Source organism: Dermochelys coriacea, chromosome 14 (assembly GCF_009764565.3).
Source record: "Dermochelys coriacea isolate rDerCor1 chromosome 14, rDerCor1.pri.v4, whole genome shotgun sequence".
Taxonomy (NCBI): Eukaryota; Metazoa; Chordata; order Testudines; family Dermochelyidae; genus Dermochelys; species Dermochelys coriacea.
In genome coordinates this window covers 26,311,468-26,337,978 of record NC_050081.1, presented here as the reverse complement: position 1 = coordinate 26,337,978, position 26,511 = coordinate 26,311,468, and the positions used below count along the sequence as shown (strand labels likewise).

General features: G+C 45.7%; 1 protein-coding gene across 1 annotated transcript in view; it reads left to right on the top strand.

Annotated features, from left to right (window-relative positions):
* The window catches only part of MAP2K4 (mitogen-activated protein kinase kinase 4), a 173,185-nt gene extending 147,060 nt beyond the window's left edge, over positions 1-26,125 (top strand). The window contains 4 exon segments of the mRNA XM_038371210.2: positions 15,555-15,632; positions 16,607-16,755; positions 20,424-20,469; positions 23,070-26,125. Coding sequence (XP_038227138.1) covers positions 15,555-15,632; positions 16,607-16,755; positions 20,424-20,469; positions 23,070-23,183 — 387 coding nt within the window. The 3' untranslated portion in view covers positions 23,184-26,125.
* The last annotated feature ends 386 nt before the right edge of the window (positions 26,126-26,511 follow it).

Sequence of the window (26,511 nt, the reverse complement as noted above, 5' to 3'; positions counted from 1 at the left end):
GCAGCTATCACATCTCAAACACAGAGCTGCTAGATATTGTGGTAAGCACCAGTAGTGCAAATTGCTACTACCCCTCTCTGTGCTCAAGGTTTGAACCGGAGCAGCTATGTTGCAGCTGCAGCTGGACTCTGGAAAATAGCCTAGGTAGACAAGGCTGCAGCACATCAAGGTGAGGGAGGGATCTGGAAGTGGCAATGACAGAGACACACCCACACGTGACAGTGGGCTGCAAATGAGAAATGAGTTAGTAATGTCATATCATGGGCCAGAGTGATGGTCCTCACCACCCCCCTCCCCCCCATATTAGAGGAACTCACACTGTTGTCCATGGGGCCCTTCCCAGTGGCCTGTGGAGAGCTGGCTGGTCACATGGTGATGGCTCTTTCCCTTTCATGATTTCATAGTGATTAAAGCAGAAGGGGCCATTAGATCATCTGTTCTGACCTCCTGTATATCACAAGCCTCTTCAACCCACACAAGCCTTTACATTTCACTGCATTGTTGTCGCAGTTCTCATGTATGGCTACGAATATGGCTCAAAGTCCGAATTCTGATGCACAGAGTCGGCCGCAGTGAGGGCATGGGAAGTCTGTATTTATGATGTTTGATGATGCAGGTCTCTGGCGCCTTTCACATGCCACCTGGAGATGAATTTGTCAATCCTCCTCAAACCTGTTACATGCTGATCTTGTAAGAGATCATCAGTGAGTCCTATTCTGAGCCATTTGCTCAAGTTCTTTAGGATTGATGACAGCCCACTGGAGACTGCTCTTCAGATTATCTGTGAAGCACTTATATGGACGACCCTTCTTTCTTTTGCCCTGACTCCGCTCCCGAAACACGATCTGTTTTGGGAGATGGTGGTCTTCCATTCTGATGGCATATCCAGTTCACCTAAGTTGTGCTCTCAGTAACATTTCCTCATCACTGGTTGTATTTGCTCTTTCAAGGACCTTAATATTGGTCACTCTGTCCTGCCAGCGAACGCTGATTATTGAGCAGAGGGAGCGCATGTGAAATTGCTCAAGCTGTTTAATGTGACATCTATAAAGAGGCCACATCTCAGATCCATAGAGGAGAGAGGTTAGAACCACGGCACTATAGATCTTTGATTTGGTGGAGAGACGAATGTTTTGTTGGTTAAAGACTTTTGTTTGGAGTCGACCGAGGGCTGGCTGGCTTTACTAATTCTGGAGGAAATTTCCTTATCAAGGGAATTGTCACTTGAGATGGCGCAGCCCAAAAACTTGAACTGATCCACATTTTTCAGCTGTGTGCCTTGGTTGAAGATGACTGGCGCTGGGGCATTGGAATGAGGTGCTGATTGGAACAAGATCTCTGTCTTCCCAAGACTGATGGTGAAGCCAAAAAGCTGGGATGCTTCAGAAAAATCTATCAGTGATGACCTGAAGGTCATCTTGTCTATGGACCATCAAGGCACAGTCATCTGCAAAAAGTGCCTCAACGAGAAGTCTGTCCAGCTTCTTGGTCTTAGCACCGAATCTTCAAAGATCAAAGAGGGAGCCATCTAGTCGGTAGCAGATGTATATCCCCTGATCCAAGTACCTTGAGGACACAGGCAAAGAACAAGTTGAACAGCACTGGAGCAAGTATGTAGCCTTGCTTCACTCCATTTGAGATTTTGAACACATCAGAAAAGTCACCACTGGCAACCACTTGCACCGTCATGTGGTCATGGAACAGATGGATGATTTATATGAACCTTCTTGCGCAGCCCAGTTTACGCAGAATAGCCCATAAACCCTCTCTGTTGACTGTATCAAAAGCTTTGGTCAAATCAATGAAAACTGCTTAGAGGTCCATGTTCTGGTCTAAATGTTTTTCCTGGACCTGCCTTACAACAAAGATCACGTCCACAGTACTACGACCTGGTCTGAAACCACACTGTGCTTCTGGCAGATTCTCCTCAGATATGTTTGTAATGAGTCTGTTCAATAGAATGTGAGGTGGTATTTTCCCTGCTGTACAGAGGAAAGCAGTGCCTCTGTAGTTTCTGCAGTCAGCTTTCCTACCTTTGTTTTTTAACAGTGATACAATAATAGCATCTTTGAAGTCTTGTGGCATTTCTTCTTCCTCCCAAATACTACTCAAGATGTCATGAAATACCTGGATGGCCTGCTACTTTATAGAGTTCTGCTGGAATACCAGCCTTTCTCGAGGCTTTGCCAGAGTTCAGTTGTTTGATGGCTTTCAAAACTTCCTCAACTGATGGAGAGAGGTCAAGATCCTCTTCGATGGGTTTCTCGGGTGAATGATCAAGGACACACAAATCAACTGTGAATGGTCTATTGAGTAGATTATTGAAGTGTTGAGCCCATCTCTGCACCATTCCCTCCTTGTCTTTGATGAAGGTTGTGCTATCTGCCGACTTCAAGGGGGCTGTGCCAGATTTAGATGGTCCATAGTCTGCTTAGAGAGAGTCAAAGAACATATTTACATTGTTTGGATCTGCATAATGCTCAATTTCTGCAGCTTTCCTCTCCCACCACTGCATTCTCCTCAGTTAAGACTGAGCCTTGCTCTGCAGGTACTTAAACCTACCTTTCTTTGATGGAAATTGATATCATGAGATATGCCCATAGGATCGCAGCAGGGGACCCATGTCCCATGCTTCAAAGGAAGGCAAAACACTCCCCAGCTCACAGCCAATCTGACTGGGGGGAAATTCCTTCCTGACCCCAAATCTGCTGGTCAGTATGATCCTGAACATGTGAACAAGACCCACCAGCCAGGCATGTAAAAATGAAGATTCTTCTTCAAGTCTCTATGTGTATTCTACACATGAATACACATGTGCACCATATGCCAGAGTCCAGAGATTTTTAGCAAATAGTATCCATTGGTCTGCAAATGTGCCGTTGTTTTTTTCATGCTCTGAACTGAGGGTATAAAGGGCGGTGTGGACCAATGCCTCTCCAGTTCCTTCTTACCAGTGCATAGCCTTGTGTGTCCATAGCTCCCTCAACTTAAACCATAAAAATATATTGTAAATAGTTCTTAGTATTGATAGTTTTTAGTGTGTAGCTTAGTTAGTATAGCTGAGTTAGTTTTTCCCTGCCTTGGGGAGTTTTTTCCCTACAGACAAGTACTATCCCCAGAATCCCAGGGTTTAACAACTGCATACCCTGCCTCCGCTTCTTTTCAGTGAGCGACAAACACCAATGCTGCCTTTACTGCCTTGGTGAGGCTCACTTCTCACTAATTGCAGTGTCTGTCGCTCCTACCCTCCTCAAACCCATGAGGGTTGAGAGCTCTGCTAAGAGAACATCTCATGGAAAAGGCAATGAGACCCCACTCAGAGCTGGGCAATGGAGACCATCAGGTACACCAAACTAAGGCCTCTGAGCATAAGCTCAGGAGCTGAGTTTACAACCTCTAAGCCTAACAGATCCCTTCTCAGGGCTTCTCTTGAGATTAAGGGGCACACTCACAAGCACAAGGACAGATCCTCTTCAAAATCTGCTCCCAGAAGAAAGGATCTCTCCCTGACTGTCCATGTCAGGTGAGTCCTCACATGAAGGACTTAGACACACGTAAACCTCCACATAGAATCATAGAAGATTAGGGTTGAAAGAGACCTCAGGAGGTCATCTAGTCCAAACGCCAGCTCAAAGCAGGACCAACCCCAACTAAATCATCCCAGCCAGGGCTTTGTCAAGCCGGGCCTTAAAAACCTCTAAGGATGGAGATTCCACCACCTCCTTAGGTAACCCATTCCAGAGCTTCACCACCCTCCTAGTGAAATAGTTTTTCCTAATATCCAACCTAGACAATCCCCACTGCAACTTGAGACCATTGCTTCTTGTTCTGTCATCTGCCACCACTGAGAACAGTCTAGCTCCATCCTCTTTGGAACCTTCCTTCAGGTAGTTGAAGGCTGCTATCAAATTCCACCAACTCTTCTCTTCTGCAGACCAAACAAGCGCAGTTCCCTCAGCCTCTCCTCATAAGTCATGTGTCCCAGTCCCCTAATCATTTTCGTTGCCATCTGCTGGACTCTCTCCAATTTGTCCACATCCTTTCTGTAGTGGGGGGCCCAAAACCGGACTCCAGATCTGGCCTCACCATTGCCAAATAGAGGAAAATAATCACTTCCCTCAATCTGCTGGCAACACTCCTTCTAATGCAGCCCAATATGTCGTTAGCCTTCTTGGCAACAAGGGCACATTGTTTACCCATATCCAGCTTTTCATCCACCGTAATCCCCAGGTCCTTTTCTGCAGATTTGCCGCTTAGCCAGTTGGTCACCAGCCTGTAGCAGTGCATGGAACTCTTCCGTCCTAAGTGCAGGACTCTGCACTTGTCCTTGTTGAACCTCATCAGATATCTTTTGGCCCAATCCTCCAATTTGTCTTGTTCATTAAGGATCCTATCCCTACCCTCCAGTGTATCTATCTCGCCCCCCAACTTAGTGTCATCCACGAACTTCCTGAGCATGCAATCCATCCCATCATCCAGATCATTAATGAAGATGTTGAACAAAACAGGCCCCAGGACCGACCCCTGGGGCACTCCGCATGATACTGGCTGCCAACTAGACATCGAGCCATCGATCACTACCCGTTGAGCCCGGCTATCTCGTGAGCTTTCTATCCACCTTATAGTCCATTCATCCAGTCCATATTTTTTTTTAACTTGCTGGCAAGAATACCGTGGGAGATGGTATCAAAAACTTTGTTAAAGTCAAGGTATATCACATCCACCACTTTCCCCATATCCACAAAGCCATTTATCTCGTCATAGAAGGCAATCAGGTTGGTCAGGCATGACTTGCCCTTGGTGAATCCATGTTGACTGTTCCTGATCACCTTCCTCTCTTCAAAGTGCTTTAAAATGGATTCCTTGAGGACCTGCGCCATGATTTTTTCAGAAACCGAGATGAGGCTGACCAGTCTGTAGTTCCCCAGATTCTTCTTCTTCCCTTTTTTAAAGATGGGCACTATATTTGCCTTTTTTCCAATCGTCCAGGACTTTCCCCGATGGCCATGAGTTTTCCAAGATAATGGCCAATGGCTCTGCAATCACATCAGCCAACTGCCTCAGCACCCTCGGATGCTTTGCATCCAGCCCCATGGACTTGTGCATGTCCAGCTTTTCTAGATAGTCCTAAACCTGTTCTTTCACCCCTGAGGGCTGCTCACCTCCTCCTCATACTATGCTGCCCAGTGCAGCAGTCTGGGAGCTGACCTTATCTGTGAAGACCGAGGCAAAAAAGCATTGAGTACTTCAGCTTTTTCCACATCATGTGTCACTAAGTTGCCTCCCCCATTCAGTAAGGGTCCCACACTTTCTCTGACATTCTTCTTGTTTCTAACGTCATGTAGAAACCCTTCTTGTTACCCTTCACATCCCTTGCTAGCTGCAACTCCAGTTTTGCTTTCGCCTTCCTGATTACACCCCTGCATGCTCAAGCAATGTTTTTATACTTCTCCCTAGTCATCCAAGTTTCCACTTCTTGTAAGCTTCCTTTTTGTGTTTAAGCTAACCGAAGATTTCTCTGTTAAGCCAACCTGGTCACCGGCCATATATGCTATTCTTCCTGAACATTGGGATGGTTTGTTCTTGTGTCCTGAATAAGGCTTCTTTAAACTACTCCTCAACATGAATGTATACTGCGAAGGAGAAGGATCCATCAGTACTGACCTTGGTTCCAACACATAAACCTAAGGATTGTTCCTCACCGGCAAAGTCTACACAGTCTACGAGCTCCAGTCTACAAACTCCAGGCTAGACTCTGCACAGTCTATGAGCTCCATGCTAGACTGTACTGGTACCAGCATGTTTCTGGGAGGACTTGATGTCCATTGTAACCTGGGAAGTGTCAGATCTTCCAGTCCCATCCACCAGTACACCACACACTCCAGAACAGTCCAAGACATACAGCTCCCTGGAGGAGATCTTCACCTCCCCTATACTCAAACTCCTCTCCGATCCAACCTTATTCAGGAACACTGAAACACCAGAAGAAGGATCGACTGGAAGAATACAGGGTTGTTCCCCTATTCCCTCCATGAGCCACTGGCAGTTCTGTCAGTTAGGGAACCTTCTCTCAGATGAGTAGGAGGTCCCAGATGAACCATCACCTCCATATAGAGAGGCTAGTCCAGACAGAAGCTCTGGGTTCCATCCTCCACCCAGATATGACCTCCAAAGGAATCAGTGATACCTAGTGCCCTGGGATCTCCCTTGACCAGTTGACCCTGCATACTGGCATTATTGGGTCCCCTGGGATTCTTACACCAGACCCTCTGGATCCCTGAATGAACCCTATTTACCCTCTCCTGGCTGGCACCAACCAACTCCATCAGAGCATGTAGAAGAAGAACCTGTGCTGGATTCAGCAGTCCTGATGGCCGTTTCATTCTTCTCTCCAGATGAGGCCATCTCTGCCTGATGATCACAGACAATGTCAAGCGCTCCTTCACAGAGTAGCATCTGAGCTTCAGATCCAGTTTGAGGAAATCCAAGAGAGACAGTATAGGCTTCTGGGCATCTTTCAACCATTGGGTCCCAGTCAGGTGGCCCTCCCAGTTAACAAGGCCATTATAGATCCAGCCAGGGAGTTTGGCATACTCCTGCTTCCTGCACCTCCATCCCGACAAGGGTTGAGAAATGTTACTTTGTTCCAGCCAAGGGAGTAGAGTTTCTGTTTTCACACCCACCACCCAACTCCCCACAGGTAAAGGCAGCTTTTGAGAGATTCAGACTGTAAGATCCCTTCAGACCTAGAGCATTTGTATTTGGTGGCTATTCAATCCAGTCTCAATCAAAGCAGAAAGATTTCCACCAGAAAATTCTGTCTGACTAAATGGAAACATTTCTCCATCTGAATACAACAGAATCAGCTATCCCCACAACCTGCAGGAATTCCTGGTATTTTAGATTAACTACTCACTCTCAAGACATTGGATCTTTCCATTAGCTTGCTATGGGTCCATTTTGTACCAATCAGTGCCTTTCATCACACAGTTGAGGGATATACTGTTTTTGCTCTTCCAACAAGAACCAGATTCCTGGAGGGGCTCATTAGAATTTCCCCACTGGTGGGGAAACCAACACCACAAGGGATCTTAATCTTGTTCTTTCAGTATTTTCAAGACATCCCTTTGAACAGCTAGGCACCTGCTCCATGTCCTACCTCTCCATGAAGGTTGCCTTCCTAGTCACCATCACATCAGCCAGAAGGGTGAGCGATCTGAGGGCTCTCATAGCAGATCTGCCTTATACCACATTTCATAAGGAGGTTTCCTTTCCTCACCACCCGAAATTCATCCCTAAGGTAATTTCTGAGTTTCACATGGATCAACCTATTCATTTACCAGTATTCTTTCCAAAACCTCATGCTTTTGATGACAAGAGAAGACTTCACATTCTCAACATCTGATGGACTTTGATATTCTATCTGTAGAGAACTAAACCAATTACAAAGATGCCTAGACTATGTCACTTTAGCAGAGCAATACAAAGAATAAGCATTATCTCCTCAGAGACTCTCCAAGTGATCTCCAGCTGCATCATTCTTTGTTATCAACTGGTGCATATTCCTCCCCACAATGGGGTGAGAGCCCACTTCACTGGAGCGCAAGTGACTTCTGCAGCCTGACTTCGAGATGTACCTTTACTGGACATATGTAGGGCAGCTACATGGAGCTCTATTCATATTTTGATGAAACTTTACACAGTACTCCAGATGTCTGCTGCAGCTGCAACTGTGGGAGCAGCGGTATTACAGATATCTGTACTATCTGCATCCTCGCACCCCCTTCTGTTTGAGTATCGCTTTCAATCTCCCACATGTAGAATACACATAGGGACCATGCATCTTGAAGAACCTCCAGTTATAGGTAAGGAACCTCCATTTCTTCTTCAAGTGCTGGTCCCTATCTGAATTCTACTACCCACCCTCTGTCTCTTCTGCTGTGGACCATGACTGCATTCGCAGTAAGAGGAGGAACTGGAGAAGTGGCAATCTGCACTGCCCCATATACCCTCAGGTTGGAGCACAAGGAGAACAACTGTGCATGTGCAGACCAATGGATACTACTTACTATAAATCTCCGGACTCCTGCACATGTGTGCATATGTACCCATGTGTAAATACACAGGGACTACACATCTTGAAGTACTTCCAGTTACAGATAAGTAACCTCCATTTTTCTTTGCCACCTCACAGCACTGTTCAGCCTATCTGATATCCTGTCTCCGTTTGTGGCCAATCCCTGATGCTTCTGAGAAAGGCAAAAAATAATTCCAACCTAGAATACATCTGGCCAGTTGTGCATCAAGAAAAAAATTCCTTCCTGACCCCTGCAGGCAACTGGCTGAAGGCCTGAAGCCTGAGATGTGACTATAGTCATCTTAATGAGAAAAGGAGTACTTGTGGCACCTTAGAGACTAACAAATTTATTAGAGCATAAGCTTTCGTGAGCTACAGCTCACTTCATCGGATGCATTTGGTGGAAAAAACAGAGGAGAGATTTATATACACACACACAGAGAACATGAAACAATGGGTTTATCATACACATTGTAAGGAGAGTGATCACTTAAGATAAGCCATCACCAACAGCAGGGGGGGAAAGGAGGAAAACCTTCCATGGTGACAAGCAGGTAGGCTAATTCCAGCAGTTAACAAGAATATCAGAGGAACAGTGGGGGGTGGGGTGGGGGGGAGAAATACCATGGGGAAATAGTTTTACTTTGTGTAATGACTCATCCATTCCCAGTCTCTATTCAAGCCTAAGTTAATTGTATCCAGTTTGCAAATTAATTCCAATTCAGCAGTCTCTCCTTGGAGTCTGTTTTTGAAGCTTTTTTGTTGAAGTATAGCCACTCTTAGGTCTGTGATCGAGTGACCAGAGAGATTGAAGTGTTCTCCAACTGGTTTTTGAATGTTATAATTCTTGACGTCTGATTTGTGTCCATTCATTCTTTTACGTAGAGACTGTCCAGTTTGACCAATGTACATGGCAGAGGGGCATTGCTGGCACATGATGGCATATATCACATTGGTAGATGCGCAGGTGAACGAGCCTCTGATAGTGTGGCTGATGTGATTAGGCCCTATGATGGTATCCCCTGAATAGATATGTGGACAGAGTTGGCAAATCTGTCAACTTCATGAAAAAACTCGCACAGATACAAACAGACATCATCTTCCTCTCCAAATGCAAACAGATGGACATCATACCGAAAGGACTGAAGGTAAAAAATCCATTACAATCTACATACCACACAGACTATGCTGACAGCTTGTGCCACACACTCTCAAGGAAACTGCGGAACCACCTGATCAACATCCTCTACAGCAAACAGGGAAAAATTAAGAATGAGCTCTCAAAACTGGATACTCTCATAAAGAACCAACCTTCCACACAAACTTCCTCGTGGCTGGACTTTACAAAAACTAGACAAGCCATTTACAAAACACACTTTGATTCTCTACAAAAGAAAAAGGACACTAAGCTATCTAAACTACTATATGCCACAAGGGGCCACAACAATGGTTCCCGTAACCCACCCAGCAATATTGTTAATCTATCCAACTATACTCTTAGCCCAGCGGAAGAATCTGTCCTATCTCGGGGCCTCTCCTTTTGCCCCTCCACCCCCACGAACATGATAGAGTTCTCTGGTGACCTAGAATCCTATTTTCGACGTCTCAGACTCAAGGAATATTTCCAACACACCTCTGACCAACATATTAACCCACAGAGACCTTCCTGCCAACACTACAAAAAGAAGGATTCTGGGTGGACTCCTCCTGAAGGTCGAAACAGCAGCCTGGATTTCTACATAGACTGCTTCCGCCGACGTGCACGAGCTGAAATTGTGGAAAAGCAGCATCGCTTACCCCATAACCTCAGCCATGCAGAACACAGTGCCATCCACAGCCTCAGAAACAACTCTGACATCATAATCAAAAAGGCTGACAAAGGAGGTGCTGTCGTCATCATGAATAGGTCGGAGTATGAACAAGAGGCTACTAGGCAGCTCTCCAACACCACTTTCTACAAGCCATTACCCTCTGATCCCACTGAGAGTTACCAAAGAAACTACAGCATTTGCTCAAGAAACTCCCTGAAAAAGCACAAGAACAAATCCGCACAGACACACCCCTGGAGCCCCGACCTGGGGTATTCTATCTGCTACCCAAGATCCATAAACCTGGAAATCCTGGACGCCCCATCATCTCAGGCATTGGCACCCTGACAGCAGGATTGTCTGGCTATGTAGACTCCCTCCTCAGGCCCTTCGTTACCAGCACTCCCAGCTATCTTCGAGACACCACCGATTTCCTGAGGAAACTCCAGTCCATTGGTGATCTTCCTAAAAACACCATCCTAGCCACTATGGATGTAGAAGCCCTCTACACCAACATTCCACACAAAGATGGACTACAAGCCGTCAAGAACAGTATCCCCGATACTGTCACGGCTAACCTGGTGGCTGAACTTTGTGACTTTGTCCTGACCCATAACTATTTCACATTTGGTGACAATGTATACCTTCAAATCAGCGGCACTGCGATGGGTACCCGCATGGCCCCACAGTATGCCAACATTTTTATGGCTGACTTAGAACAACGCTTCCTCAGCTCTCATCCCCTAATGCCCCTACTCTACTTGCGCTACATTGATGACATCTTCATCATCTGGACCCATGGAAAAGAAGCCCTTGAGGAATTCCACCATGATTTCAACAATTTCCATCCCACCATCAACCTCAGCCTGGACCAGTCCATACAAGAGATCCACTTCCTGGACACTACGGTGCTAATAGCGATGGTCACATAAACACCACCCTAAATCGGAAACCTACTGATCGCTATTCCTACCTACATGCCTCTAGCTTTCATCCAGATCATACCACTCGATCCATTGTCTACAGCCAAGCGCTACGATATAACCGCATTGGCTCCAACCCCTCAGACAGAGACAAACACCTACAAGATCTCTATCATGCATTCCTACAACTACAATACCCACCTGCTGAAGTGAAGAAACAGATTGACAGAGCCAGAAGAGTACCCAGAAGTCACCTACTACAGGACAGGCCCAACAAAGAAAACAACAGAACGCCACTAGCCATCACCTTCAGCCCCCAACTAAAACCTCTCCAACGCATCATCAAGGATCTACAACCTATCCTGAAGGACGAGCCATCACTCTCTCAGATCTTGGGAGATAGACCAGTCCTTGCTTACAGACAGCCCCCCAATCTGAAGCAAATACTCACCAGCAACCACACACCACACAACAGAACCACTAACCCAGGAACCTATCCTTGCAACAAAGCCCGTTGCCAACTCTGTCCACATATCTATTCAGGGGATACCATCATAGGGCCTAATCACATCAGCCACACTATCAGAGGCTCGTTCACCTGCGCATCTACCAATGTGATATATGCCATCATGTGCCAGCAATGCCCCTCTGCCATGTACATTGGTCAAACTGGACAGTCTCTATGTAAAAGAATGAATGGACACAAATCAGACGTCAAGAATTATAACATTCAAAAACCAGTTGGAGAACACTTCAATCTCTCTGGTCACTCGATCACAGACCTAAGAGTGGCTATACTTCAACAAAAAAGCTTCAAAAACAGACTCCAAGGAGAGACTGCTGAATTGGAATTAATTTGCAAACTGGATACAATTAACTTAGGCTTGAATAGAGACTGGGAATGGATGAGTCATTACACAAAGTAAAACTATTTCCCCATGGTATTTCTCCCCCCCACCCCACCCCCCACTGTTCCTCTGATATTCTTGTTAACTGCTGGAATTAGCCTACCTGCTTGTCACCATGGAAGGTTTTCCTCCTTTCCCCCCCCCTGCTGTTGGTGATGGCTTATCTTAAGTGATCACTCTCCTTACAATGTGTATGATAAACCCATTGTTTCATGTTCTCTGTGTGTGTGTGTATATAAATCTCTCCTCTGTTTTTTCCACCAAATGCATCCGATGAAGTGAGCTGTAGCTCACGAAAGCTTATGCTCTAATAAATTTGTTAGTCTCTAAGGTGCCACAAGTACTCCTTTTCTTTTTGCGAATACAGACTAACACAGCTGCTACTCTGAAACCAGTCATCTTAATGCAGAGCTCCAAGTTTTCTGAGCATGGTGAGAGCAATGTAGGCAATGCTGTTCTCTCCACAGTCCATGAAGGAAGGGGATGAGCAGGAGGACTCATCGATCTAGAGATTACAAAGCCAGAAGGCACCACCATGACCACACAGGCCATAGTATTTCTTCTAGAAGCTGGATTAAAGCATATCATTTTTAATTTCAAGGTTGAATTTGTTGAAATTCCAGCAATTTGATATTGTTATGCCTTTGTCGTCAAGATTGAAAAGGCCCCTGTTCTCTGATCTTTTTTTCTATATGTCAGTACCTATACACAGTGAGAAAGTCACCTTTCAGTCTTCTCTTTGATATGCTAAATAAGTAGAGCTTTTTCTTAAGCCTCACATTGTAAGACTCATGTGTTTTCCAGCTCCTGGGTCTTTTTTTGTGGCCATCCTATGAATTCTCTGCAGTATTTCCACATCCTTTTTAAAGTGCAAAGAGCAGAACTAAGCATAATATTCTTGCAGTGGACTTTCCAATGCTGTGTACACAGTGAAGATCACTTCCCTACTTCTACTTGATATTCCAAGGATTGCATTAGCCCTGTTTGACACAGTATTGCACTTAGAGCTAATGTTGAGGCAATTATCTGATTTCTGAGGCACTGCTTTCCAAGACAGAATCAACCATTTGTAGGTATAATCTGCATTCTTTGTTCTTGCTTTTGGCTGTATTATTTTGCATTGTAACCATTTAACCAAGTGATTTACATCACTCTGTAACAACATCCCATTCTGCTGCCCCACCAATCTTTGTGTCATCTGCAAACTTTACCTGCAAAGGTTTCATATCATCAGATTGCTGATAAAAATACTAAAATTGGACAAAGAACTGATCACTGGAAGGCCACATTCGAAACAGCCCCCATTCATTGATATCTCCCCTTTAACTACATTCTGAGAGCTGTCATTGAGACAGCTGTTAATTCATTTTATGTCTGCCCTGTTAGATCCATACAATGCAAGTTTTTAATCAAAATGTCATGTAGTACTAAGTCAAATGCCTTGGCGAAATCCAAATATAATGTATCTACACAGTTACCTTTTTCATCCGGATCTATAATCCTTATTTTCTTTAACTTTTTTATTTCATTGATTCCTTTGGCTTCCCATATCAGCTGCCTACATTTTTAACTTGTAACTTATATTCATTGCCATTTACTTCCCATTCTTTCTGTCCTTTATGTATTAGTTTTGTTGTATTTTATCACTGCTTCCATGCTTCCTTTTAACCAGGATAGCTCATTGCCTAGCATAACTTTTTTTTTTTTATGTCTGTGTAATCGTGACTTTTGGGGCATCCAGTAGGAGCACCTATCACAATGGGATCATGTTCCATGAGGAAGGCTCCTAGGTGCTACGATAATACAAATAATAAGTCATAATAATAATGTCCTTGAAAAATAGCATGGTTTATATTTCTTGCTGCTAAATTACCTTAAAATACAGGTTAAAAAGCACTATGTGGTTGTCTAGCATTATTCTTCCCTGTTAATTTTAAATAAAAATTTAAAAATAAATAACAAATTATTGCTTTAGTTTTCACAGGAATGTCATGCAATTTTGAATAGTCCATGAGATAATCTCTTTATGAAAATGTGGTCCATGCTTTGAAAACATGCACATCCCAGTCTATGCAGTTGAGGTATGACTCTCCTGGGAATATTGGGTTCAATGCAGGGCAACTCGTTACCAGAAAGACACTGACAAGTAGATGGGAATTTAGAGGAGAGCAGCAAAAACAATGAGGGGAGTAGAAGGGCTGACTTGTTATAAAGATAAAAAGAGCTTAATGTTGGTCCTTGACTCTTAAGAGGATGAAGAGGAATTTGGCTGCTGGGATGGGTTAATTCCTCTTGGCAAAGGCAGGAGTGATCATGGCCCAGGATATTCTCTCCTAGCTTTTTTCTGTCTCTATTTGTTCACTGTTCCTGTTCACCTGGAACAGAATTGGGTAAAGAACCCAAACTAAGCACAGATCTGAGCTCGGATTTAGAAATGAGTCACCTTCTCTGTAGGCCTTAGCAACAAGCTTAAAATGTCATCTCTTGCACCTCATTTTTCCAGTACTTGGAATATAACCCCCCTCTAGCGTTGGGATTGATATAGGTAGGTTTGGTAGTTTTTCACATTTACTTGGAAGTGCATTGTCTCTCTACCGTGTGTTAGTGCATCTGGCCTGATTTCTGATTTCCAAAGGGAATTTTAAAAATAACAATGAAAACACTTTCCAACTAACCTTCCACCTTGGTCTTCTGCCTGAGCAATCTGATTGATTGGCAGTGGGGATCGACATGAAACAGGCGGGGCATTTCACACAGTCTTCTACCTGCAAACCTGTAAGGGCTTAATCCCCTAAGCACCGTGAAGCCAATGGAAAGTTTCCCAGTGACTGCATGGGCTTTGGAACAGGTCCTTGGCGCCAAGATATGCCTCTTAAGTACAAGGAGAGCTTTGTAGGCCGCCTTCCACCACTGTGTACTGAGCTGTACACATCTCATTGGCTAACAGATTGGTTTTATCCCCTTTCTCTGATGTTTCAGTTCTGTAACTGATATATAAGCATTTGATTGCAATTTTGATCTCTGTTCAAATGGGAATGGCTTCTAGCTTTACCCTTATAATAAAATCTGTGAGAGAGCCTACTTCTTTGGCATTTTAATAGCTCAGTAAAAGAAAACGCAGTCAGGATTTTCTCACCAGGGTTACCTGCAACAGATGGGTTTGTATCCATTTCCCTTCTCTGTGATGTGTAATTCTACTGGAGTTTTACACATTTGGGTCCTGGCTACCCTGTTTTGGGATGTCAGCAGGACAAATAGCATCATGATCTCCCAAGCACCTGAAAGTGAGTCCTGGGCAACTGATAGCAAAGGGATTTGTAGTCAGACAGTGTAAAACCTTTTGTTTGGTTTGGCTTTTTGTTAACACCCATTTAACAGTCCGAGAGACAGATGGGAGGAAACAATTGTGCTCAATGTGCCTTGGCCCCCAACAGAGGGATGAGCAGATGCTCATTTCAGCTCTCTCACTCTTCAAGGAGTCCTCCTGCAAACACAAGGAAGGCCAGATTTGATAGCCAGAGAATTTCTGAGGTTACAAAACCTCAAATAGTAAAACAATAAAACCAGTCAAAGACCACCTTTCTGCAAGCAAAGGGAGACTGAGCCCCATTATATTTCCTTTGCAGGTCACCTTGGAGTCTAGTCTTCAGTACATTGGTCAGGACTATGTTCAGTGACCTGTTCTTCCTGTGGGGCTGGATGTCTGCCTTAGACAGTTCTGCTGGGGGCACATGGGGCTTTGTCCCTGGGTACTGAGATATCCTTTTACGTTTACAGAAGCTCACTCATTTCTTCCTCTGCTGCATACTGCTTGACTGTGGTTCCTCTTCTCTTTCAGCCTGAAAGGATAGACCCCAGTGCATCCAGACAAGGCTATGACGTCCGCTCAGATGTCTGGAGCTTGGGAATTACGTTGGTATGTGAGTGCTTTAAACTGTATTCTGTGGGACAAGTCTTTCTCATTGGACAGCATTATGGGCTCGCTTTAGACAATAATAGTGTTGGTCAGCTTTCTAAAGCAAACACACTGTGGTGATATCCAGCCCGTCTGCTGTGAGGTCTGACTATGTGACACTCGCTCTGCTGTGAGCAGGGCCTGGGGGGCCCTGCCCATGTGATGCTCCGGTCCCAGCCCACCTCTGCTGTGAGCAGAGTCTGGGGGTTAGAGAGGGAGGGTCATGCCCCTTTGCACTTGGAGATGAAAATAGACACCTCCTAGAAGTTAAATAATGTGTTAATTCCCTGTACTGATGATGGCTTTTCTGAATCCTTAAAGTCTACACTTAGCTATGGAACAGGAATAACAACTTGCAGCATACAGATAAGAGAGCACGAAGAAGGGCTTGGATCTTGAATGCTGTTTTCCTTTTGTGGTGTGCTAGACGGCCGTGAGATCGGGTCTGCCTAAATAACCCACATAGCAGCCCTGGCTTTGGGTGGACCTTTATTACTCAGAAAGTTTCAACCAGTTCTTGATCCCACCCATTGGCCCCTCTCTGGTTAACCACACTACTGCAGTGTCTGCATCCATGACCTTGGAAAGCACTATTTCATTCCACAGGAGGGTGGAGCTGGTAACATGGAGAGTGAATAGTAAGAAGCAACCAGAATTTGCTGACCCTATCTGTAGAATGAGCTACTACTAACATGCTCTCTTCCCTGCTCCTCAGGTTGAAATGCTCATTCTCTCGTTCTCCCAGGGTAAAATGTTCATGCAGCCAACTGTCTCTAGATCACTAAGAAGCTGGGGTTCATGTAAGGGAGGCTGGCTAGCTCTCCCTCACCCTGTGTGTTCCTTGGGCATCTGGGGATGACATTTGCCTACCCTGTTTGAAGGAGCTCTTTGTGTTACCGATACTAACCCAGCCTGCGCTGTTGCTGTCTCTGCAGTATGAGCTGGCCACAGGGCGATTCCCCTATCCCAAGTGGAACAGTGTATTTGATCAGCTGACACAAGTAGTAAAAGGAGACCCGCCACAGCTGAGTAACTCAGAGGAGAGGGAATTCTCCCCAAGTTTCATCAACTTTGTCAACTTGTGGTAAGCGTTTCGAATTGATTTAACTTATATGGAGTATTTTAGGTCTGAAACATTAGAGTGACTCCAGGAGCTGCACAGTAAAATCACTGCATAAATCCCATTGTACCGACATCCCCCCTTGCTTGGGTTGGGCCCTCCACATGGTTACAACTGGTTACCTGCAGCAGGACACACAGGAGAGAGAGGCAAGGGCTTGAGAAGCGCAGCTCTATGAGCAGGGGACTGCAGGGTTGCTTGCATTGCATTGCAGGGTGACTGTAGCGCCCGCTACAGCCTGTGTGGCGTGCACTAGCTATCTCTATGTCCTTAACACAGTCATTTGTGCTGCTCTGACCAGTGCTGGTCACCTGCTCTCTCAGAGGGTCCCAGTGAAGCTCCCTGGCTCTCCCTGTGAGTCCTGTTCTGTGGGCTGAAATTGCAGGCTGGTGCTCTGCTAGGGCTCCGGGTTCATAGCAAACCTAAGGCAATCCAAAAGAAAATCCCCTCTGACCTCGTCTATGATGCATAAGGAGACACTGTCTGTATTGCTGCATTTACCACCTTAGGGCAAAGAAGAAATGCATGGGAGAGTGTCCACAGCAGCCTTTAAACAATCCATTAACTCAGGACCAAAAGACTAGTGTAGACAGTTCCCCGTGGGGGTCTTCTCCCCTCCTTGCCCCCAGAGCTCTTTCTTCAGGCCCGTGGTCTTGTTGAATTTCCCTCCCAGACTCACTCCCATGCTTTGTTGTGGGAATTGCTTAGCTGTGTTGAGGATTTTGCTGCCACCTGCTGGTCCCTTGCATGACTGTGCTGTTTTCAGTTGTTGATGATTGGAGGGTCCGTGTGGGGTGGGTCGTCTGTTCTCCCAGATCCTCTCTGCCAATGAGGTGACCCTGGTGCTCCCAGCATGGTCCTGGTGGACATTGTGCATGTACAGACTGGGGTTTGGTTGCAGCCCCTCCCGGCTAGCCATGGAGCAGGAACTCCTGGGCAAGAGGTTATGGATTTGGCAGCTCTTTTTTCTGACACATCTCTACAGGCCCCATTTGCCCTCACTGTGGCAGGGTGAGTGTTTAATGCTGTTGCTCTGTAGTGTCTCTTTGCAGGGCTTAGTGACATCTTTCCAGCACTTTGGGTGTGTGTGAGTTAAGAATGGTGCCCTAGGTGGCCTGCCCAATATGTCACCTGAAGAAATGGCTCTTGTGCCCAGCTGATTGGGGCTCTGGATATGGCGCAGGGGCTCTGCATGTTGCGTTCTCACATCACACACATGGGCAATGTCTGCTCCGGCATCCCTGGCCCTGGAAGGTTCCCTGACAGTGGAGCTGGCAGACACCTCTTGTGCAGCTTGGAGCCCAGCTGTCCAGTGTCTCCCTGGGTGCCAGCAGGCAGGGGCAAATGGGGATGGGGGAAGCAAGCCATGGTGACATTAGAGGACCTGCTCCTGTGCCCCTTGGCTCCCTCTCCCTCCCGCCAGCCTGGGAGACAGCATCAGGAGCAGCTTGAATTGGAGGCAGGGTGTCCCTCCCCACAAACCCTGCAGCTTCCAATGGCTGCAGCTTCTCTCTTTCAGGCATAGGAGATTGGGGGAACAGGAAGCTGTGACAGAAGGTGTACCGGGTGAATCAATCAGTAGGGTCGGGTGCAACTGGGGATTTCAAGGAGCATGGTGGGTACTTCTTCCTACCCTGTGTTGGAGGGAGGATGCTGTGGGCCAGACATAATGATCTGTCTGACTGGGGTGCCAGGATGGTGGAGGAGGGGGACAGGAGATGCAAGTTCATAGAGGATAGGTCCATCAGTGGCTATTAGCTAAGATGGTCAGGGACGCAACCCCATGCTCTGGGTGTCCCTAAATCTCTGACTGCCAGAAGCTGGGACTGGATAACACAGGATGGATCACTCGATAAATTGCCCTGTTCTGTTCATTCCCTCTGAAGCACCTGGCATTGGCCACTGTCAGAAGACAGGATACTGGAGGGACCATTGGCCTGACCCAGTATGGCTGTTCTTATGTCCCTAAGGCTTTGGGCAGGGCTGTCTCCTCCGATGTGGTGTGTGCAGCTGATGGGGCCGGGCAAAAATAATCAGCGGTACTAACACTGCTGCTCCCCTTGGGAGGGAGCACATCAGAGCTATAGGAGCCCATGCAGCATCACAGCCCATGCAGCTTCGCATGCCATCGCCTGTGCCCAGCCTGGGTACACAGGCTAGAGAAGTGGATCTGGACCAAAATGCATCAAACACTTCCCCTTTTTTCCCAGGACACGTGCCTCCTTTCCGTGAGGCCTTCGTCCTTCCTCCCTTCACTTGTGTGTTTATTTTTTTTTTAAACCAAGGAAATTTAATTGTAAAATAAAATAGTGACTGCCGGGCAGAGCCTCTGAACAGTGCACCCAGCAGGGGACAGAGCCTCGTGGTGCTGAGTGGGCGGTAGCACGCAGTGACAGGGCACGCATGCACCGGGGCAAAATGCTCTGTGCAGAGCTGAGAACCCACAGCTGGTTTGTCTTTCTGATCTGGCCTGGTTAGTCACTGCCTATGTTCTTCTTGTGCTTTGACTACATCCTCGCACAGTGACCTTACAGCCCTGGCCTCTGCTTGTCCACAAGCACATCCAGCCTTCCCAGGGACACCAGATGCTGCTTCCTGCAATTGTGCCCCACCCCTGCCCCAATGGGGAAGATGATAGCTCTGAGCAGTCAGTCCTTCAGTGTGCCTGGGTCTGGGAGATGGACACTGGTGATCTAGGAACTGTGTCAAGTTCACTTGTCAGCCTCCAAATGGCTCTTGAAGAGCAATAACTTTGGGCCACATTGGCACCCCTGGCCCAGTTAAAAGGTCTTTACACCATCGTCAGCCTCTGGAGCTGCCCAGAGCCCTAGTCTGGAGGACAGGGAGGGTGTAGTTGCTATAAAGTGTAACAAGGCTGTGTTCCCGAGCAAGTGCAGGGTTCATTGTCCTCTGACTAGCTGCTGAGGCTCTGGCTCTGTGCACATACTAACCCTCCCAGCCTGCAGGATCCATGGAACTGCCGTGTGTGGGTGACTGGAGCAGGTCACTGACCTGGTGTTTGTGTGTCTGGGATATGCCTCTGCAATAGGAGCCTGAGTGTCTCCCTACAGTGAGTCCAGTGGGGGTTGTGGCAGAGCTGCCCTGATTTCACCCTGGGATTAACTGCTCACTTAGTCCTGGTCTACACTGTAAACGTACGTTGGTATAACTACGTCGCTCAGGGGTGTGGAGTCGTTATACTGACCGAATCCCTGGTCTAGACAGTGCTATGTTGCTTCTCCTATCAATGTAGCTCCCACTTCTCGGGGAGGTGGATTAACCACTCGTCAGGAGAAGCTCTCTCGTTGGTGTAGGTAGCATCTTCACTAAGCGCTACAGTGGCACAGCTGCACTGGTGCAGTGCTTTAAGTGTGGACAAGCCCTGACAACATGCTTCCCCCACTGTGGAAATGAGGCGAATTTAAGCGTAGGGGCATATTCCAAGAGCCAAATTCTTAGACTCTGGACAATAGTCTGGTGGTGAGTGGGGCTATCAGCATAGCTAGCCGGGTCATGGGCCCCGGATCTATGCAATGGGTTTAGTTTTGTGTGCCATACACAGCTAATGTTTAATCTCTTTGGAATGTGTTTACAAATCTGCCTTTTCCTAATCCTTTTTCTGATTTTTTTAGCCTTACAAAGGACGAATCCAAAAGGCCAAAGTATAAAGAGCTTCTGGTAAGTGTGGAGGTGTTTGAGTGGGCGGGCTGAAGGGAGGGAGTGATTGCAACTGTTTTGTATTGCCTGATATCAAACAGTGGGAACAAGGCTGCGTGTTTATGTATGAAAGTGCTGTTGTCTCGGTGCCGTTGTCCTTCCTTCTGCATGGAGCACCGTGCTGCCTGAGGAGCGGCGTGAAATAGGCTTAGAGCTCCACGAGCAGCTACAGGGATTTCCTCCTCTCACGTTTGAAGCACAAGATGGCTTCCAGGTGGCATGTCCACCCAAGACTTGGCATCCTGTGGCAAAAAATCCCCTGCACCCCGGGCACTGCCAGAGTGACAGCTTTTCCATAAAGGAGCGTGGATCTCAAGGCCCTGGCTCCGAAAGTTATTTAAGCACATGCCTAACTTTAGCCAATTGTAATTGAGGTCAGTGAGAAGTCCTCCTGCTAGGCCCATGCTTACATACCTTGGTGAATCAGGGCCTAAATTCTGAACAAATCCATAAATAAATCTACTTAAGTGCCAAGTTAGAAAGTCCCCTAGAGAATGGCTTGTGCTCCCCCTGGTGGCTGTGCAGCAGCAGTTCACTAACCTGCCAGTCCTAGGGAGTTCATTGATGCACACAGAGGAGCTGGAGATGGTGAAACTTTTGTTCAATAAAACTTGTGTAAATGTCCACTCAGTTTTAAATCCTGGGCGATAGTCAACATTTGCCACATAGTTTCTCCAGGGGTGGAACAAATAATAGGAGTGTAAGGAGCAAACGAGCACCCCCCTTTCAGGTTAGTGGTGTCAACACTCTGCAAATGATCATATTATAACAAATCAGCTAACTGAACTCAGGTTAGACCGAATTAACACGGAACTGTATACGGGTTCAAACAGAACTGTGCCCCCCAAATACCACTCTGGCCTGTGGTCCTCAGATCTCGGAGCTCAGCAGGCTCAGGTCCTGGCTGGGAGACACTGTCAGGGATCAAATAGCCACAGTGCGTTCAGTGCTCTGCAGCCCTCAGGCTCTGCTCCAAGGACAGTGCAGTCACAAGGCTGCACACTGTGGGAAGGCCCGAGGAAAGTGTTGTTAGCTAAAGTCTTCTCTGCTCCACAGTTAACATTCATGTTGGGGAACCTGCTAAAACTCCGGGTTCTCTTAACATGGCTGTACCATGATTTGGGGATGTGTGCACAGCAAACCAAACCACAGCTGCTACAAGTGGATTCTTCTCCCTGAGGTAATTGGAGAGCAGACAGTTCTCTCCCGCAAGAGAAGCTCAGGTTGCTGCAGGAAGGGCTGCAGATGACTCAGTAGGTGGCTGAGCCAGTGCCAAGCTACCATTCCTGAAGTCCTGCCCAGCAAAGTGTTGGGGCAGTGGCTGCTGGAAACTCCATCTCCAGATGGCAAGTCTGGCATAGGAAGTCACTAAAGATCCCATGCAGGTTCTCAGGAGGTGGGGATGGTGCCCTGGCCCCAGTCCCATTTGGCTAATTACATTTTTCTGGAATTCCCTCGCCAGTTTCATGTGACTGTGTCATCTATGTCACTCCTTGGTCTGCCCAGGGCTGCTGAGCAGTCTAGGGTCCAGGAGGGTGAGAAGCACAGGGACTGATGGAGACCCCAATCCGTACAGACCATCCCTTCCCACAGAACTCTCAGTCTCATCACCTTGTTAGTCACGGTCCCCCTGCAATGCTGTGTTGGCTGTAGTCAGTGTGGCCTTCTGGATAGAGCACTGGACTGGGACTCGGGAGATCTGGGTTCTATTCCTAGCTCTGCTGCTGGTCTGTTGGGTGACCTTGGGCAAGTCACTTCCCTGTTCTGTACCACAGTTTCCTCATCTGTAAAGTGGAACTAATACTGACCTTTTTCATAAAGCATTTTGAGATCATATGGAATTACCAGGACTAGGTATTACAGTAGAACCTCAGAGTTACGAACACCAGATTTATGAACTGACCAGTGAACCACACATCCTATTTGGGTCTGGAAGTACGCAATCGGGCAGCTGCAGAGACCAAAAAAAAAAAAAAAAGCAAACAGTACAGTACTGTGTTCAATGTAAACTGCTAAAAAGATAAAAGGAAAGTTGGGAAAAAAAAGATTTGACAAGGTAAGGAAACTTTCTGTGCTTGTTTCACTTAAATTAAGATGGTTAAAAACAGCATTTTTCTTCTGCATAGTAAAGTTCCAAAGCTGTATTAAGTCAATGTTCAGTTGTAAATTTTTAAAAGAACTGTAACGTTTTGTTCAGAGTTATGAAGCACCTCCATTCCTGAGGTGTTGGGAACTCTGAGATTTTGCTGTATTATTATTATTGTTGTTATTCTTCCCACTTCACTACTTCTGAGGCAGAATTTCCCAACCCCTGGCAACATCCCATTGTAAGTTACCCCAGAAACATATTGTAATTAAGCATATTGTCGGTTTAAGAAATGGAGTTCCCTTCCTTTAAATGCTATCAGAGCAGGCTGTACCTGGAGTCCTACGATGTAACCACCCAGCCCCCACTGTATCTGGGAGCAGGCGAATCCCTATGCTGTATCAGTTTCTACTGGGGCCTCATTTTTATGTCACAAAAGTGAAACTAACTTTATTGTTCCCTTTTTGGCTTCCAGAAACATCCCTTCATTCTGATGTACGAAGAGCGCACAGTGGATGTGGCATGCTACGTCTGCAAAATCCTGGATCAGATGCCAACAACTCCCAGCTCTCCAATGTATGTCGATTGACACTGCTGCTTCATCCAACTCTAGAGAAAGGGCTGAGAGAAAACAAGCTGTAAAGAATTTTCATCACATATTGCAGTGTTTTTAATGCTCGCCCAGACACCATGTGCAATAATATTGGTGTTATTTCCATCCTGTCTGTATACTATTGTCACATATAAAGTGCATCCCTGTAATACCTGATCACACAGTGTTAGTGTTGGTCAAAGAGAGACCTCGTCTTGCTCTTTTGTGGACATATTCATGAAATGTGGAAATAAGTACATTTATTTGTTGACCGTGATTGGATAGCACCTAAAATTCATTTCTAGACTCAAAACTTGGAGACTTCTCAGCGGCTACTGGAAAGATTTTTCTCTCAAACTCTTCCAATTATTGTTTCAAGTAATAATAATAATAATAATAAAAAAGTTAGGCGTTGTTTGTCTGAACATAATGAGACTTTGCCTGGAGGAGGAAGAACTTGCATAACCAACAAGATACGTTGCCTCCTGGAGTTGGAAAGGCAAAGGAGGATTTTATTCTTCACAAAGTGCAATAGATTTACTGTTATGAAATTCTGTTGCTTTACAGTCGTAGTGTATTTTCTGGGGACAGTGCTCAGCTGAACTCCCTGTTAAAGAGAGATCATGTTAAATATAGTGAATATGTCTTTACCAAAAATATGTTGCATTGAAAGATGCTAACATTAAAATATTCAGAGATGAGACATAATGTATTCTTCTCTCCTTTACCAAGCCAGCCACTCTTCATTATAACTAGGTGTCCTGTACTTTGTTACCTGCTAAGATAAGACCTTTGACCTGAAAAATTATTAAACTACTCGATTGAATTTAACCCGCTTGTGACCTGATTTATAGCTGCACGATGCTGGCTTTGCTTTTACTCCAAAAAGTGCAGTGTATAGACTTTACAACTGTTTTTGATAAGCCATTATTTAATCAATCTTGTGATTATTCCGTAAATATTTATAATTCCTCTCCTGTTCCAAAACCATAATCTAGCACCTTTTCTCAGACCACCAGGCACTCCTTATCAGTCTAGTATCTGTCACAAGACCAAATCTCTATGGCTTTGCTTCCAGCCACCTGTATCCAGGACTAGGATTCAGAGCCCTTCTCCTCCAACTTGGCTGTGGCTATGCATACTGTTGCAAATAATATATTCTGTTTAGTTTGTCTGATATTTCATTCATTTTTTTCTGTGTAAGTTCAACCTCTTCTGTGATTCTGAGTGGCCCTAATTATTGTATTCAGGTCCAAATTGCACTTGAATTGTTCAGTGCACGCTGAAGGTCTGGGTACCCTGAAAATCAGCATGGTCTTTTAGCATCCAAGATTTGCTGTTCTGGCCAACTCTAGACTCTAGAGTTGAGTTGTTAAACTCTAGAGCTGGTCAGCATTTTTGAAATTTGGTCTCTTTTTTAAAAATGACAAATTTCATGAAAACATTTTGATTTTTTCAAAATGTTGCATTTTTCAGAAATTGTTAGATTGCAAATGACAAACTAGTATCTGTGGCTGGGCCTGGAAAAGAGTTCCCAGTTTTCATTTTGTAATTTTCAGTTGGTTGGCCTAGCCACTTAGTGGGGTTTTCTCAAAATCAGACTGTTCCATTTTCATAAACGGTTCTTGGAAAATTTGGAAAACAAAACTTGGAGAGTTAGAAACATAATGGGAAAAGCTGCCGCATTGCTGGAATTCTTGTGGAATGTTTCCCCACTTTTCATCCAGCTCTACCAAACACAGAGGCTATGACAAGACAGCTGGAAAACAGCACCCAGCCCCTATGCCCTCCATGTATTCTCAGCTGAGATAGGACAGAGCGAAGTCTGTAACCAAACAGGAGCCCTTCACTCACAGCACTTCTCCAGATTCTTCAGTGATGTTTTCGCGTGTGGCCTTGAGGCATGGCTCTGTTCCTAGCTTGCTCAAGTTAGCTCTCCTGAGCAATTGCTTTCTGATACTGCTGAGTGTTCACATCCAGACATGTTGGGCCTGCTTCTCTAGGGCACTGAGTGTCTTCAACTTCTACTGAAGTCTATAGGAAATCAGGGTTCTGAGCCCCTCACAGGCTCAGGTCCATTGTGTATTGTATTCCTGAAGGCCCTGTCTGTCATGTGTGGCCAGAACATCATGCAGGGGCGAAAGCTTTGCCTGTCTATGCTGGCAAAGACAAAACCAAATTCTCTTAATCAATGAATTGGTTCCCTAAACCTTCAATTAATTAGATAAGACTAACTTGCAAGTATTAGCCATGCAAAATACCAAGAGAGCAAACATGCTGTCATCTAATCCTGTCCTGGCATCACTATGGTAACAAATTTCCCCCTGGACCCTCACACTGGGAAATTTCCGCCTGTTCACTTGGCAAATCACAGTATCCGTAGCCATCCCCTGCAAGCACGTGTCGCCCTACTCCCTACCCCAACCCCATCCCACCATCGTTAGCAGTATCGTCAATGGGAAATGGAGATTAGATGCTTTGAATTCCCAGTGTCAAAGCCAGGTTCAAATTTGCTGTGGCATGGATGGCTGTACAGAAAGGCAAATCTAGTATGTTAATCACAGGTTGTTATAAACTATTAAGGGTGCAGCATTTATTACAATGTATCTTTATTTTTTAAAAAAAAAAGGTGTATAGTGTTCAGAAGCTGTGAAAATAGTGTAAGAACTGTACATTGTGAGCGCTGGTTATTTTTCTTGTACCATAGACAAATGTATAAAAATGATCACGAAGCTGATGTCCAGGGATGTTGCCTTATTGTCTGTACAATGGAGCTTGGTAACGTAAATTGCTTCAAAGAGCTCCAGAATATTTTCTCCCATATTCTGGTTGACTTCCTCCTCTATTTAAGATATTATACAGGGAATCGGAGTGTCTGTGTGAGAGTTCTATCCTTTTGCCTGCAGGTCAGTTGTAATAAAACTAGGATGGGACTGTGACCTTGTTATTTTTATTTTATAAGGTCAGAGACACAGTGGGGGAGATCTAGTAAACACTATTGAAATACACAATCTCCATCCCCTTCATGCAGCTGTATTCTGGGGACATTGACCCATATATGATGCAGCCTCTGTTTCTAAATCTGTTGTCAAATAAAAATCAAGTGTCCAAAACTCCCCTGCTCTCTCTTCCTTCGCCTACTTCAGCAGCAGGGGCTCTGCTGGTCTGGCAGTTGCTGTGTGCTGTCAGCTGTTGCTCTAAGCTTTTGGGGGAGCAAACTACACAGTTGTCCCTATTTGCTGCCCCACAAACCATTTTGCTGTCTTAAGGCACTGCATGCCTTTCCCAGGATGGCAGAGGGTCAGGCCTTTGCTGTAGATCACCA